This window comes from Desmodus rotundus, chromosome 6 (assembly GCF_022682495.2).
Source record: "Desmodus rotundus isolate HL8 chromosome 6, HLdesRot8A.1, whole genome shotgun sequence".
Lineage (NCBI taxonomy): Eukaryota > Metazoa > Chordata > Mammalia > Chiroptera > Phyllostomidae > Desmodus > Desmodus rotundus.
Genome location: NC_071392.1, coordinates 17,413,514 through 17,427,750, shown reverse-complemented (window position 1 = coordinate 17,427,750; position 14,237 = coordinate 17,413,514). Strand labels below are relative to the sequence as shown.

Genomic DNA, 14,237 nt, shown 5'->3' with positions numbered 1-14,237 from the left:
CCTGCAGGCACAGGGTATGGTGCTGGCAGTCCCCAGGCTCCTGGTGGAGCAGTGCCCCATGGAATAGGTGGTGCTGCTCCCGGTGCTTGGGGAGAAGGAGGGGCAGGATATGGCCCTGGAGATGGATGTGGCATATTAGGGGTAGGATACTGCCCTCCCATTCCTGGTGCCCAGGGTCTAGAAGACATGGATCCCATGGACCTAACAGACCAGCCGCAGATTAATCAGTGGGTGCACCATATGGTCGTGGAAGCTCTAGAAAGGGCCTATTTGGTTTAGAACATGGCCCTGTGGGGCCAGGACCTGGCACAGCTGGGGCTGGTAAGGACCACCAGGTGAGGGCATGATGCGGCGGCGACAATGGCACCAGCAGTGGAAGCAGCAGCGCCAGCACCAACAGTGCACTCTACCATCATAAATTTAGATCAAGATACACTACTAGCAGAGTTTATACATTAACAGACATTAAACAGTGTAAGACCAGTACTGTTTCCGATACTACATACATGCTAACACTGGCTGCTGTTTGTAGTTCGATTTAACCATTCATTCATTCAAGATACTAACACAATCACCAGTGAATGATCTTTTTCTTTGTAGCACTTAGCACAATTGCTAATTTTCTGTATGTTCTTACCTTTACTGTGTGTATGTGCATGTGTTTCTCTTTGACATGGCACGAGGGAAGGGGCTGCATCTACTTTGTTTGCCACTACACCCCTGGACCTTAGTGGAATGTGTTGCACAGAGACGGTCAGATACCTGCTACTTGAGTGACCACCACCACGTGTTGATCCTCAGCCTGAACCGGCTTGTCGTTCCACTGCTAGCCCTGCAGCAGTTAAGGCAGGTTTGACGTCTTCTCAGTGGAAGCAGTGAACAGCTGTTTTCTCTTCAGAACAATTTCCAGCAGCCTAACCCAACTATTAAAAAGCATCTGGGAAATTCCCCACTAATCAGGATCCGATTTACCCTGCCTTCATCAGATCCTCCTCCTTCTCCAACACACAAGAAGAACAGAATGGCTGAGGCACAATTGAGTAAGTACAAGAGAACATCCCTTTCCACAACCTCGGGGACTCAGAGAAGAAAGAAACCACCACCAAGCGTGCACCTCGAAGGAAAGGAGAGTACTGTGTCTGACCAGCCGGCGGTGATGTGGTTCCGAAGGGCGCTGGAGAATTCAGACGCTGCTGGGGCAAACCACTCTAAGCTGAACAAAAGAAACACTGTGGGAGCCATGATTAAGGAACATCTGAAACTGGCAAATGCCTTGAATTTTTTAAAAAAGCAAAACAAAATGGCCTGTAATTTCATGATAAAGAAAGGCAATAAACTGAAAACCTAAGCTCAAATTCATTCTTTAATGATATGATAACATTGATTAAAGTCTTTTGCTAGTATTGCAATTATATAAATAATTTTATTTAGAATGTAAAACCTGGAAGAATGCAAGAGTGGAGACTGAGGGGAACTCTTACTTTCATTCTGTATACAATAGAATGGCACTTCAATAGTACTGGCATTTTCCAAATGACCAGTTCCGCAATTTTAGCAACACTCAACTCCTATTCAGTAGTTTCCTGTTTTAAAAACTACTTCATATCATTCAAAAACGTTTTCATCTACTGTGTATAAATCAACCTTTCAAAACTGAATATTTACAACACACTAAAGAAAATTACTCTTTCCTTTTCTTTTTAGGAGAGTGTTCCAAAAGAGGGGTAAATTCAGCCTCCTCACTGTGCTTTCTTTTCTTTTTTTTCTTCCTATGGTCACTCTGGTAACCACTGGAGTCACTGGCTGGAAAAACAGGGTCCTGATCCTGATCTTCCTGGTGCTTCTTTTTCTTCTTCTTCTTTGGCTCTTCGTCCCAGAGGCCATTCACATTGCTATTCACCTGCAGGTCTGTCTCTTCCACCACGGGGACATCTGCAAGACCTGCTGGCTCTGGGGTACCACCTGCTCCTTCACCGGGCTCTGGGTCTTTCTTCTTTTTTTTCTTCTTCTTCTTCTTCTTTGGCTCTTCATCCCAGAGGCCATTCACACTGCTATTCACCTGCAGGTCTGTCTCTTCCACCACGGGGACATCTGTAAAACCTGCTGGCTCTGGGGTACCACCTGCTCCTTCATCTGGCTCTGGGTCTTTCTTCTTTTTCTTCTTCTTCTTCGAAGGTTTTTCAACAGCTTCTTCGGGGCCAGTTTCTGTTACTTCTTCAGAAACTGCAGAGCACTTGGTGTGTAAACTGTAAATTAACAGGTTAAAACTTTAATAAGCAAAAATAAAACAACAAAGAAGGATCAAGAATATTCCAGCATGCTAAGATTTTTCTAAATGACAACAGTATGAGACACATAACTATGGCATAAATTTCAAATATTCTTTCCTATTCCCCTCAGCCCACTAAAGTGTTAAAATTACTGGATCCCAAGTACTTCTCCCAGACTGTTTTCACACATAAACAGGACATAAAAAGGCTGTCAAAACATGCCTTCTAAATTTTGGTTTTGTTCAGAAAAATTTGGTCACTGAACACTAAACATCACAATACCCAGGCTTATTAGTCAAACCACTGACATATGACAGAGAAAATATACTTGTTACGTATCAAAATAATGGAGTTTCCTGTCTCCTATCTGAATCTTTGTTTTAAATAACAGTCACTGTTCTTCTTAACCTACGCGAAAGCATATTACTTCCCAATTATGAGTTACGTCACTAAAATGAAAGCAAGACTTGGTGAAGCAGCTCTTTCCAGACCTGCACAGTCCTGTAGAGCGGCACTAGCCACATACAACTGTTGAACAAGGTAACTTTAAAAACTCAGTCCCTCAGTCACACCAGCCGCATTTCAAATGCTCGACTGCGGGGCTACTGGACTGCACGAATTCAGCACAACTCTGTCGTCACAAAAAGTTCTACTGGACAGCTGCTGGAGAACTTGAGCCTGAACTCTTATTACTTACCAGGGCAGGATCTAGAAAAATGGTTAAATTAACATCAGCAATATTCTAAGAGTTCCCCTGCCCCCATTAAAATTGGCTCCCCAAGCTCTGGATTCAAGATCAGACTAATTAAGCATTCCAATACAGAAAAATATAGAAATTATTTACCTGGCATAATGACAATAATCAAATGAATTATTTGTTTCAATCATATAAAAAAAGCAGCTCAATAAGTTATACAACATGATTAAGCTTTTAGTAGTTTCATGCTTGGGGGATCCATAATTTAAAAAATTAAGTAGAAAATAGTCAGTAAAATTGAGTTATTAAAATGCAGACCAGTTAGCTAGATGTAGAGCTTTAGAATATTTAACGCATTGTTACAGTGCTTAAGATTACTATTTACAATGACTTCCCAGTTTGAATGCATAAATACTCTAATAAAATTTTATATATATACACATACACTTTTTCTTCAAAAGAGGGTTTATGATCTCTAAATTTAGAATTAAATAGAAACAATTAAGTATCAAAATGATAATAACGTGATTAGGAACTGACCTAGTGATGTTTAGCTTTCCCCGAATGCAGAACACTCCAGCAGCATCTGAGTCTAAACGAAATACCTCAAATTCTAGTTCATCACCCACGTTTATCTCCAGGCTCTGCCACTGCTCGGCTGCCATCTGCTCAGGCTTAGGGATGGACGCGTTAAAACACCCGTGCACTAAACAGCCAATGTGGCTGGAAGACACTTTATTAACTGTACCCTGAGAACAAGAAAGAAGAGTGTTAACATCAAGAAGACATCCAGAGAGTTAACAGGTAAATCAAACTTTATAAGCTTCAAACTGATCTTCACAGAGTAAACATCAAAATAATGGCATAATTTGATATGAAAAAAGTTTATCTCAATTAAAACCTACCGCACGTGATACTAAAGCACTGCTTTAGAACACTGTAGAGCTTTCCGAAAGCTCAAACTTTATTAAATAAGTAATTGCTTATCAAGTGCCTGGCTGGATGAACAATGACCCTTCCCTCCACCCCGCAAAAACCCCACTCAGCTCCGACCTGAAGATTCAGGGTGGGGAGCAGAGTGCTCTGTAACCACGGGGCAACCAGGCAGAAATTACTCGTTGATGTGACATACGCGTGCAAAGACCTCAGGGCAGGAAGCATGTGCTTTTTATCACTAGGATCCACACTATCTTTCTACACAAAGTCTGCTTTCCAAACTTACAGAGCATTCCAATTAGAAGACAGCCTACCCTTTATATGTAAATCTTGAGCACAGAGGTTTGGACTGAATCACAAAAACACTAGAAGCTTTGAAACTAAAATAAAAGTATGTGCTATATAATTTAAAGCTTGAAATGAAAATTTCCAAAAAACTTAGTTTTCTATTCTTCCCCTAGGAATCAACATAGATAAGTATACTATTAAAAACCTAAAATATTTTTAAAAATCATATATTTTGAATTACAGGATTTTAAACACTATTAACATGTATACAATGCTGGTGAATGTGAGCAAGTCCTTATACATATAGAATAAAACGCCCCTGTCATTATCAGGAGACTGGCGTCCACAATGGTACCTTCTGCGTGCTCTGGACAAACTCTTGTATCTATAAAACGGAGCCCTGGCAGGTGTGGCTCGGCGGTTTGAGTGCCAGCCTTCCAACCAAAATGTCACTGTTCGATCCCCAGTCAGGACACATGCCTGGTCGCGGGCCAGGTCCCCAGTTGGGGGTGTGAGAGGCAACCACACACTGATATTCCTCTCCCTCTCTTTCTCCTTCCCTTCCCCTCTCTCTAAAGTAAATAAATAAAAATCTTTTTGAAAAAATGGAGTATTATTCAGAAATAAAAAGAAATGAGCTATCAACCCATGAGAAGGCATGGAGGAATCTGAAGGGCATCCTGGTAAGCGAAAGAAGCAAATGTAAAACAGCTACACGGTCTATGGGTCCAACTGCGTGACATTCTGACAAGAGCAAAACGAAGGGGACAGTGAAGGAAGCAGCAGTGCAGGGTTTCAGAGGGGGAGGCAGGGGTGGACAGGTCGAGCAGAGAGCACACTTAGGGCAGTGACCAATTTTTCCATAGAATACTGTGATGGTGGAGAAGAGTTATTATAACTTTGTCAAAACCCACAGAACATACAACAAAGAGTGAACTCTAATGGCAACTACAGACTACATTTAATGAAAATGGGTCAGCATTGGCTCAACAACTGTAACAAATGTAGCGCACTAACACACGATGTCAGTAACAGAAGAAACAGTGTGTTTGTTCCATTTTTCTACATGTCTGAAACTGCTATAAAAAATAAAATCTACCAATTAAAATATATTCAACGGGGAAAGTTTTTTCAATATACGGGTCTGGTATAACTGAATAGCTAATGGACAAGAAAATGGATCTCAATGGCCTACCTTATACTATACACAAAAAATTAAAGCTTGACCACAGACCTAAATGGAAAAGCTGAAACAAAAATTCTAGAAGCTTATAGAAGAATATCTCCAGACTCTAGGAGCAGTCAGGTTTCTTAGGATCCAAAAAGCAATAACCATAAAAGTATACTATGATGAACTAGACCTCACCAAAATTAAAAGCTTATGGAAATGCTAATTAAAACCATTCTGAGAAGCTATCATCTGCCCACCAGTAAAATTAAAAGTCTGACAGCACCAACTGTTGGCAAAGACGCAGAGCAACCAGAAGTGCTGAATAGCAAGTTAGCCTAACGGCAGTTTTTCATAAAGTTAAACACACATCTACCCTGAGACCTAGCAATACTGCTTGTAGTTTTTACCCTAGAAGTGAAAAAGTACGCTCACAACAGCTTTCTACTAACAGCTCCAGACTGAAAACTACCCAATGTCCATCAATGAAGATGGATAATCAAACTGTGATACATTCATGTAATACCATGAGCAATAAAAAAGGGACAAACTGCAGTACACACAACAGCATGGATGACACTCACATCGAACAAAAGAGGTCATTTTAGAGTGCGTAACAAAAAATCCCATTAATGTGGAATTACAGAACAAGCAAAACTAATTTATGACCAATGAAATCACAACAGTGGTTGTATCTAGGACAGAGAGAGAGCACTGACCAGGAAGTGCGGGAAGCCCATTTCTAAGGAGTATGTCTTCGTCAAAATGCATTGAATTGCACACAATGACCTGTACTTCTATTGCTTGCAAATTATTTCAGATTACTAAAAATAAATAAAAACTGAGCCCTAGTTGGTATAGCTCAGTGGTTTGAGTGCGAGCCTGAGAACCAAAGGGTTGCTGGTTTGATTCCCAGTCAGGCCACATGCCTGGGTTGCTGGCCAGGTTTCCAGTAGGGGGCGTGCAAGAGACAACCACACATTGCTTTCTCTCCCTCTCATTCTCCTTCCCTTCTAAGAAAAAAAATAAAATCTTGAAAACTACAAATTTAAAAAACAAAAATAAAAAATAAAAATTGGGAGAAAGCTGGTCAAATGTATTTAAGGACTGGATTTTGTTGTAGGAAACCAAGTACGAGGGATAATTTTACTTTTCATTTTATACTTTCTTTACATTAGAATGTTACTTCTGTGGACATGTTTACATTTGTGATAATTTATATAAAGCAGATGACAATTAAATTTAGGAATTTTTAAGTACAAATCTACTATCAACTCTAATAGTATCAAACTGGTTGTCGGATTCCAGTTTGGCAGTCCAAGTATACTATTTCTTCCTGTTTAATTGACAGTGAAAAAATATTTTTAATTAGAAATTCCATGTAGATTTTGTCGTAGTAAAATCTAACCCACATTTTTATTAACAGTATCAAGAATTAGTTATCATCATTAGATTAAGCAATTCCTATAAATATTTTTTAGATAAGAAAAAATAATATACATATGAATAGATATGCATATACACACCGAATTGCTGAGGGAAGAGAAGGGCAAGTGAACAGGATAAAGGAATACATTTCAGTAGATTTCACATCAATGTTTGCATTTCCAGCTTCTCTTGGCAAACTAGGCGGCCTTTCCACAGGTCCTTTCCCTCACGGCAGAGTTCAAGTATCCTAACCGCTCCCTCACCCTTGATTCATTTTCATCACCTGCCTGGTCCCATGACCATTTTAATTTGCAACGCCTGCATTACGTACTACTACATGGTTTGAATCTTTCATTTTTACTTCTTTAAAAAGTATTTTATTTTTTAGAGAGGGGGAAGGCAGAGAAAGAGAGGAGGAGGAATATCGACTGGTTGCCTCTTGCACATCCCCTGATGGGCACCTGGCCCACACTGGAATGTGCCCTGACTGGGAATAAATAACAAACAAACAAAAAACTGTATTTATGTATAACTGAAAAATTTTAAAATAATAAAAAAAACTGATCTTATTTTATATCTTAAGATCATTCTGGTGCTATACAAAGAAAAGAGTAAATTGGATGAACACATACTCTATACATGTGTGTGAGTTTTAGGATGATGAAGTTTTAAAACATACCTAAGTTGAACTGATGGAAATTAATTTTTCCTTTACTTACAATAATTTTTAGTCACCCACAAAAAACAGTCCCACAGTATACAGTCTCAAGTTTCCAAATCACATACTTAGATAACTACATGAAGAAAGTTGGAAAACAGATATACATACCATAAGCTGCTGCCCTGCTTCTGGGCAGAAAACAACAAAATCTGCTTCAATATTAAGATGAATGTATCCTTGATCATCATAAATATCTCCCAGTTCACCCACTACTTTGATGTTATCATATGCGATGGGGACACCTGAAAGGCTGTTTTGAAAAAAAAAAGAAAGAAAAATGGTATCTTTTACCCTCTTTTAGGCATTGTCACGCTGATTGGATAAATATTCTGACTCCAAAAACATATCTCCTAAATGTAGCTGCCCAAGCCAAAGACGCTACATGGCATATGGCTAGTCTATTAACAACTTCACCGAGTGTTCAAATATAATGGCTAAGTTAAAAATAATTATGTAAAATAGGTACCCAGAAATGTCCAAATATGCACAAGCAAAGAGTTCCCTATTTGCTAGTCATCTGGATTTTAGTCAATCAAGAATGAGAGGGAAAAAAATAGGACTTCGCAGGGGAAAAAAAAAGTCTTCTGCATTTTTGTGAGAATGGCTGAATAAAAGCAATTTTGGTATTATACAGAATTAACCAAATATGTATATATATGTATGTGTGTGTGTATATATATTTGCAATTGTGTAGGTGGGTAATGTTATCTGCTAAGTTTCACTTCTGCACAGTGAAGAGTGTTTGCACTTCATTCAGTGCTGCAAACTATCATAAGAGGGAGCCATTGGGTGCTGTAGGGTTCAGAACTCTTGGCTGGGAAATGCGACCATAGAGCCTAAGCCCAAAAGATTTATGTGAACCCACTGAACCTTTGGGAAAGCAACTCACAGCATGAAGCTTACTAAAAGGGTGGAAAGTCTGCCAAATAGGGGATGTGGCTGAGATGACTTGGGTGTATATCTCAATTCCTCTCTTTTCCTCACTTCTTAAACAAAGAGAAACAAGAAAGTCCTCTTGATTCCCTAGTCTGGAAACAAACTACACATAATATATTGTTGATTGATACATATTACAATTCCTGCTAGGTTCAATATTTTGTCTCTCATTAGTAGCGCATAGTTTAATGTGAGGTGCCTGACTTGCACTGAATAAACTGGAGTCTTTAGCACACCCAAAGTAAGGTGTATATGTAGGGGGAGTGGGAAGAGGGAGGAGGGGGGAGTGAGGGACAGGTTGGGTCCAGGCTGAAACCTGTTCTATAATCTGAATTGGCCACACAGTCCAATTCATTTAAAGAAATTCTCACTCAATCAGTTCCCAGTCTCAGGTGAAATGACTCCCATTGGAGACACTCTGGGTGACTTTGCCCTAGCCTGTCCAGTGGAGGCATTAATTGATTATAGAAAGTTATAAAACACATCAAACAGCTGCCTATGCTCCCAGACTGTTTGACCACCTTGTATAGCTATCCTCTCTCAACTGGTCTCCTGTCTACTGTCTCACCCTTCTTAAACCACCATTGAACGCTGCCAAATCACAACAAGACTTGTGGCTTAGTTTCTGAAACTGCAGATCTGATTATGTCCCAAAGATCAGGGATATGTACTACTCTCTCAAGAGTGTGCCAAGTTTCCGAGTTGGGTGGTATTGTGTTAATCCTTTTTAAGCAAAAAGGAAAAAAGAGAAAAAGCTGACAAAGGCAGGAAAGACGAGCAACATGGCCATCCTCTCTGGGTTGTCCCCCACCCTGTCTTTGACCCACTGCCCTCTTCTGCAGCTGTACTCATCATCAAGGACAGAAACCTTACTGCAGTTATTTAATACTTACAATTCTCTGGTCAAAGCATTCTACTGCACATCTACCATCCACTTGTTTACGCCACTCTATTTTCCTGGAATGCTACCATCTCCAAGTATCTTCCTCCTGGGAAGTTGTTTTCAAAGGTCCTAAGGCCGAATTCACCACTCCTTCTCTCATTATAAATTAATTTCGATTTCTGCCAGATTTTAACACTTCATTGCATTTGGCTTACATATGTATCTCTACTAGAGCTTAAAGTTTCTGAAAGCACAGATCTTGTTTTTTCTTTGTTTTTATACCCCAAGTCCCTAGTATACAAAAGAGACACCAAGTGTGAGTTGGTACTTGGAGGATGCAGTATATTCTGTTGGATTCTTAACCTCAAGATTCCTTGAAAGGTTGGGATACTTGCTCAAGGAAACTGATGTAGGAAATTCCTGCAATTTCCAGGGGCTAATAAAATTCCTATAGGGTAACAAGGAATCCGTAGAGAATCCACTCACCCTAGTTGCAGACCCTTGCCTTTGAGTCAAAGCAGTCCAGAGGAGGATTGAGATACATCTAGCTGCCCCCTCGCCTGAGCCTCCACCCTTGCAACTCTAAGAACTTTGAAGTTACTCTTGAATATTTTAATTTAAATGCACCAGGGTTTTTTTTTTCCACTCTCAAGAACATTAGGTGGGCCAGTTGGACTAAAAACAAAACGTAACAAAACTAATAGTATTTCTCTCATCCCTGATCAGGTCCAAGAGACGAGGAAAGTACCAGGGACATGACAAACAACAATACCTCCCTTCAAATAAAAATTGCACCAAGGGCCATGGATGGTGTGGCTAAATGGATTGTGCACCAGCCTGTGAACCAAAGGGTCACCGGTTCGATTCCCAGTCAGGGCACATGCCCGGGAGCACCAGTAAGGGGAGCTCTCGAGGCAACAACACACTGACCTTTCTCTCCCTCTCTTCCCCTCTCTGAAAATAAACAAAAAATATTTTAAAAATTGCACCGAGGCTTCTTTTTCTATAGAATGTGAGAGCATCAACTCAAGTACTGCATTCCAGGCTTTCATTGTCCAAGGAAAAGACAATCAGACCTGGGCCTCACCGATCTCCAGACCCCTGCTCTATTGTTACCCCTACACCCAGCTTCTGGAGCGAGCCTCTCCAAACCTTCCGCCTCCACGAGTCTAGTCACCTTTACGTTTTCCTTCTTGCCTAGGTAAGGGGCTCTGCATGGATCTTGATCAGGGATGTACTCGTCTTTCCCGACTCCAGGACGCCTGGGGCTGAGCTCGCGGTGGCCGGTGGGACTTCCCCCACACGCCCCCTTTCTCCCGCGCCGTCATGACTTGCACCCGCCGATGCCTCTCGTACCCAAATGCAGGGGCGGCAGGCTCCGTTACGGCGTTGTCTGCCCCGAGAAGGAAAAGACTAAGAGACTGGTACCTTTCGGAATAGCGCAGGAGCTCCGAATCGAGCTGTTCTCGGATACCGGTGCGTTTCCGGTGAAGGTAGCGCGGCGACAGTGCGATGTGCCTTCGGTGCGGCCCCGCCACGAGGCAGGAGTAGCGGCTGTTCAGCAGCGCACACGCGGCAGCGTACGTCGGCAGCTCCAGACATGGCAGGACGCCGGCGGGCGCCAGAACCGACCTTTCGGAGGCCGCTTTCGGCCGCGGAGCCTCCGAACAACCTGCAGCCATGCGTCTGGTCAGGTTTCCCACGGCGCGCGCCACTGACGCAACCTTAACCCCTATTTCCGGACGTAGGTTTGTACGTCATCCACCGTCTGCCACGCCCCTTGTAAATTTGTCTCCCTGTGCTGCATCACGCAGTTCTGACCAGCAGGGGGCAACCGCTTCTTCTCACTTGGACAACTCTGGGAGCTAGGAGCAGTGACTCCCTATTGAGCATGCTCCAAGGCCAACAAACACCAGGTCTCTCTAAAGGGCTAGCGAACCTGTGTTTACGATAACGTTCCCTTTGGATTTAGTATCTAGATTTAATAGGAGTTCACACTTTGGTCATTTCCAATAGCAAAATGATTTGATAGGTTTTACAAGCTTATGGTATATATTTTCTGCCCGGAGCCCAATCCTAAAAAGCGGCCCAGTTGCCTCAACTGCAACAGTAGGAAGATGTCCCATATCTTTCTCCAGTCCGTTTTCTCGCCTCATTCTGTAATTGCTAATTCAGGAGATTGTACTACTGATTTTCCAGGTGGCTCAGTCCGGCTGTCATCCCTTGAAGCTCCTGGCCCCCCAGACATCAAACCCGCCGCGAGGCCTGTCGGGAAGAAGCCAAAGCATCACTCTCTTCAGACACTTCTCTGGGTCCTGCCTTCCCAAACAACAGAACTGTGTGTGGAAGCTTATCCTAAGTTCGAAGGGCACTTTGGAGGAGCCAGATTTTCTCTGAAACACAGATATGACCCTGACTCTCCCTGTTTTAAAGCCCCATAGACACGCCCCATTTTCTTCAGCATAATACAAACTCCTTAAGTTTGCATTACATGGCTCCTAAGTTACAGAGCCATTATACGACCCACCCCCAGCAGTTCCATTTGTCACACTTTACATCATCTGCTAGCCACCTCCCATGTTCCTGCCCCGCTTTCAGGCCATTCTTTCCCCCTTCCCAATCTTCCTCTGTTCCCTCTGCCAGAGAATATGGTAGCTTCTCGCATACAGGAAAACTCGTACTCCCACGTCGAATTTTAGCTGATACGAGTTCTGTCCAGGAAGAGTCCAGCCATTTTAATATAACAAGAATGATTTATGTGACATGGATGTAATCTGGCAGCCAAGTCGAGTGGACTGGAATGTGCAGGTGTAAACAATGACAGTGTCACTGTACTAGTCAGTGTGGGAGAGGGGGCGTTAGGCACCGCTGAGTGAGCATTTGTACTGTGTGGCTGTCACAGTCAAAATGACTGAGTGGGTAGAACAATGACTCTGTATCCAATTTTGCATTAAGCCTGAACATTCCTCTGCAGAAACTATTCGGATGATTCAGAAGGTTTTGGGGGACAATGCAATGAGTGCAGCATAAATAAAAGTGTGGCACAAACTCTTCAGATGGTCGAGAATCTGTGGAAAGCGATCCACATTCTGGAAGGCCTGCAACAAACAGAACACCTGAGAATGTTGAACGCGTACAGGCTGCAGTCAACAAAGATCAGTGACTGACAGTGCGAGAACTAGAAGCTGATCTGGAGATTTCCCAAAACTATTGTGTCCAAGATTGTGATGCAAGATCTTGGTGTGAAACGTGTCATATCAGAGCAGAAGGGACATCGTGCTGCAGCCACTACTGCCTTGATTCAAACTGCTACCAATGAACCAGATTTCCCAAAGAAGGTCATAACTTTGAAGGGGTCTGAGGCATCATTGTCCTGTGTACAATGTTTCTTTTATCTTGTATCTTTTTCAGTAAATGTCTCTATTTTTTCATATTACATGGCTGGATACCTTCTGGAAATCCCTGGTATTTTACATTCATTTTCTCTGTAGAGTTTATACCACCCCATCCTCTTCTCCCCCTAAGAATTGGGTAGCTCCTCATCTTTGTAAATTACCACCATCAAGTATGTACTTGTTTTGTGTTAATTGCCTGTATGTTAGTTCCTTCACAAGACTCCAAGCTCAATAAGGCAGGGACCATATCTGTGTCTTTCACCTCTGCAATGCCTTGTATAACTAAAAACAAACAAACAAACAAAAAATGCATCTTAAATGAATAAATGAATGAACAAAATAAGTGATAAAGATCTCACAGTCTAAGTGAGGAAATAGGAACTAAACTAAGCAAACATATAATGTAGATTCCACTATATAAGGTACCAAGAGAATTGTATAGCAATTAATGGTGTGAGTACTAACACACTTCCCACTTCCCATAGCTACTGTAAAAAGCCTCTAATCTCTCTAACCCTCTCTTCACATTTGTAAAATAGGGACAATGATGTTAGCGCCTATGTGGTCTCTTGGTGCTTGACTTCTGGCAGGAAAGATTTCACAATACAAGTCCAAGTGATTTTGAGAGTATGTTTATCAGAGCTGGGGACAGTGAAACAAAGGAAGGACTTAAGATAGAAGAGGCAAGAGCACAGCAACAGGAATGAGCCTAGGCAGAGCTGCCTTGGCCCTTTGGAAACGTGAGGAAAAGTTGAGTCTAGCTTTTTAGGAAAAAAAAAAGGTCACAAAGGCAGAAAAAGTGAGCTGGCCGGGCTGTGTGGACTCAGGAGACAAGTTACTGAGTTGGAGAAAAAGAAAGCAAAGATATGTGCCTTAGGAAAGAAGGGGTCGGGGGACGACACTTGCAGGGGTGTCAAACTCATTTTCACCGGGGGCCACATCAGCCTTGCAGTTGCCTTCAAAGGTCAAATGTAATTTTCGGGCTGTGTAAATGTAACTACTCCTTAACTATGGGCAAGGAGCTTGGCACTGCTGCCAGGTTGAAACAAGGTGCTGGGCCAGTTAAAACAAGGTAGAGGGCTGGCTTCAGCTGGTGGGCCTTGTGTTTGCCAGCTGTGCAGAGAGACAGAGAGCTCACACTGGGTCCTTTGCCTGTTTGCTAAAGACAGGAGTTTTAGGGGAGGTCACAGGGGAGGATCTCAATAGTATATTCATCAGCTTTCTAGGTGTGTCCTTGCAGGGTCCTGGTCTCTACTGATTGGTTGGTTCCAGGGAAGGGGTAGTGGATCAGTGCAGCTGGTCCCATTGCCAGTGACACATCAGTTCGTCTGGTTTTGTTGCTTTTCTGGGCCTGCAGCTAAGACACCATTGAGGCCTGGATGTTATCTCTGTCTCTGTGGTCAACAGACCCAAAGCTTTGTGTCTAAAAGCATTTGATGCCCAGCAGAGCCTTATTGTCCTGAGGGCTTGATGCTTCAGAGAGTGATCCTGCAAGGGAGAAGGAGGCAGCTGAAT

General features: G+C 42.3%; 1 protein-coding gene across 1 annotated transcript; it reads right to left on the bottom strand.

The window, feature by feature from the left end:
- Positions 1-1,653: 1,653 nt before the first annotated feature.
- POLR1F (RNA polymerase I subunit F) lies at positions 1,654-11,039 on the bottom strand. Its single transcript, XM_024563131.4, has 4 exons — positions 10,756-11,039; positions 7,617-7,758; positions 3,508-3,716; positions 1,654-2,246 (listed from the first exon to the last, which is right to left on the bottom strand). The coding sequence occupies exons 1-4, from the start codon at positions 11,007-11,009 to the stop codon at positions 1,682-1,684; spliced, it is 1,170 nt and encodes a 389-aa protein (XP_024418899.2). The 5' UTR covers positions 11,010-11,039; the 3' UTR covers positions 1,654-1,681.
- Positions 11,040-14,237: the final 3,198 nt, after the last annotated feature.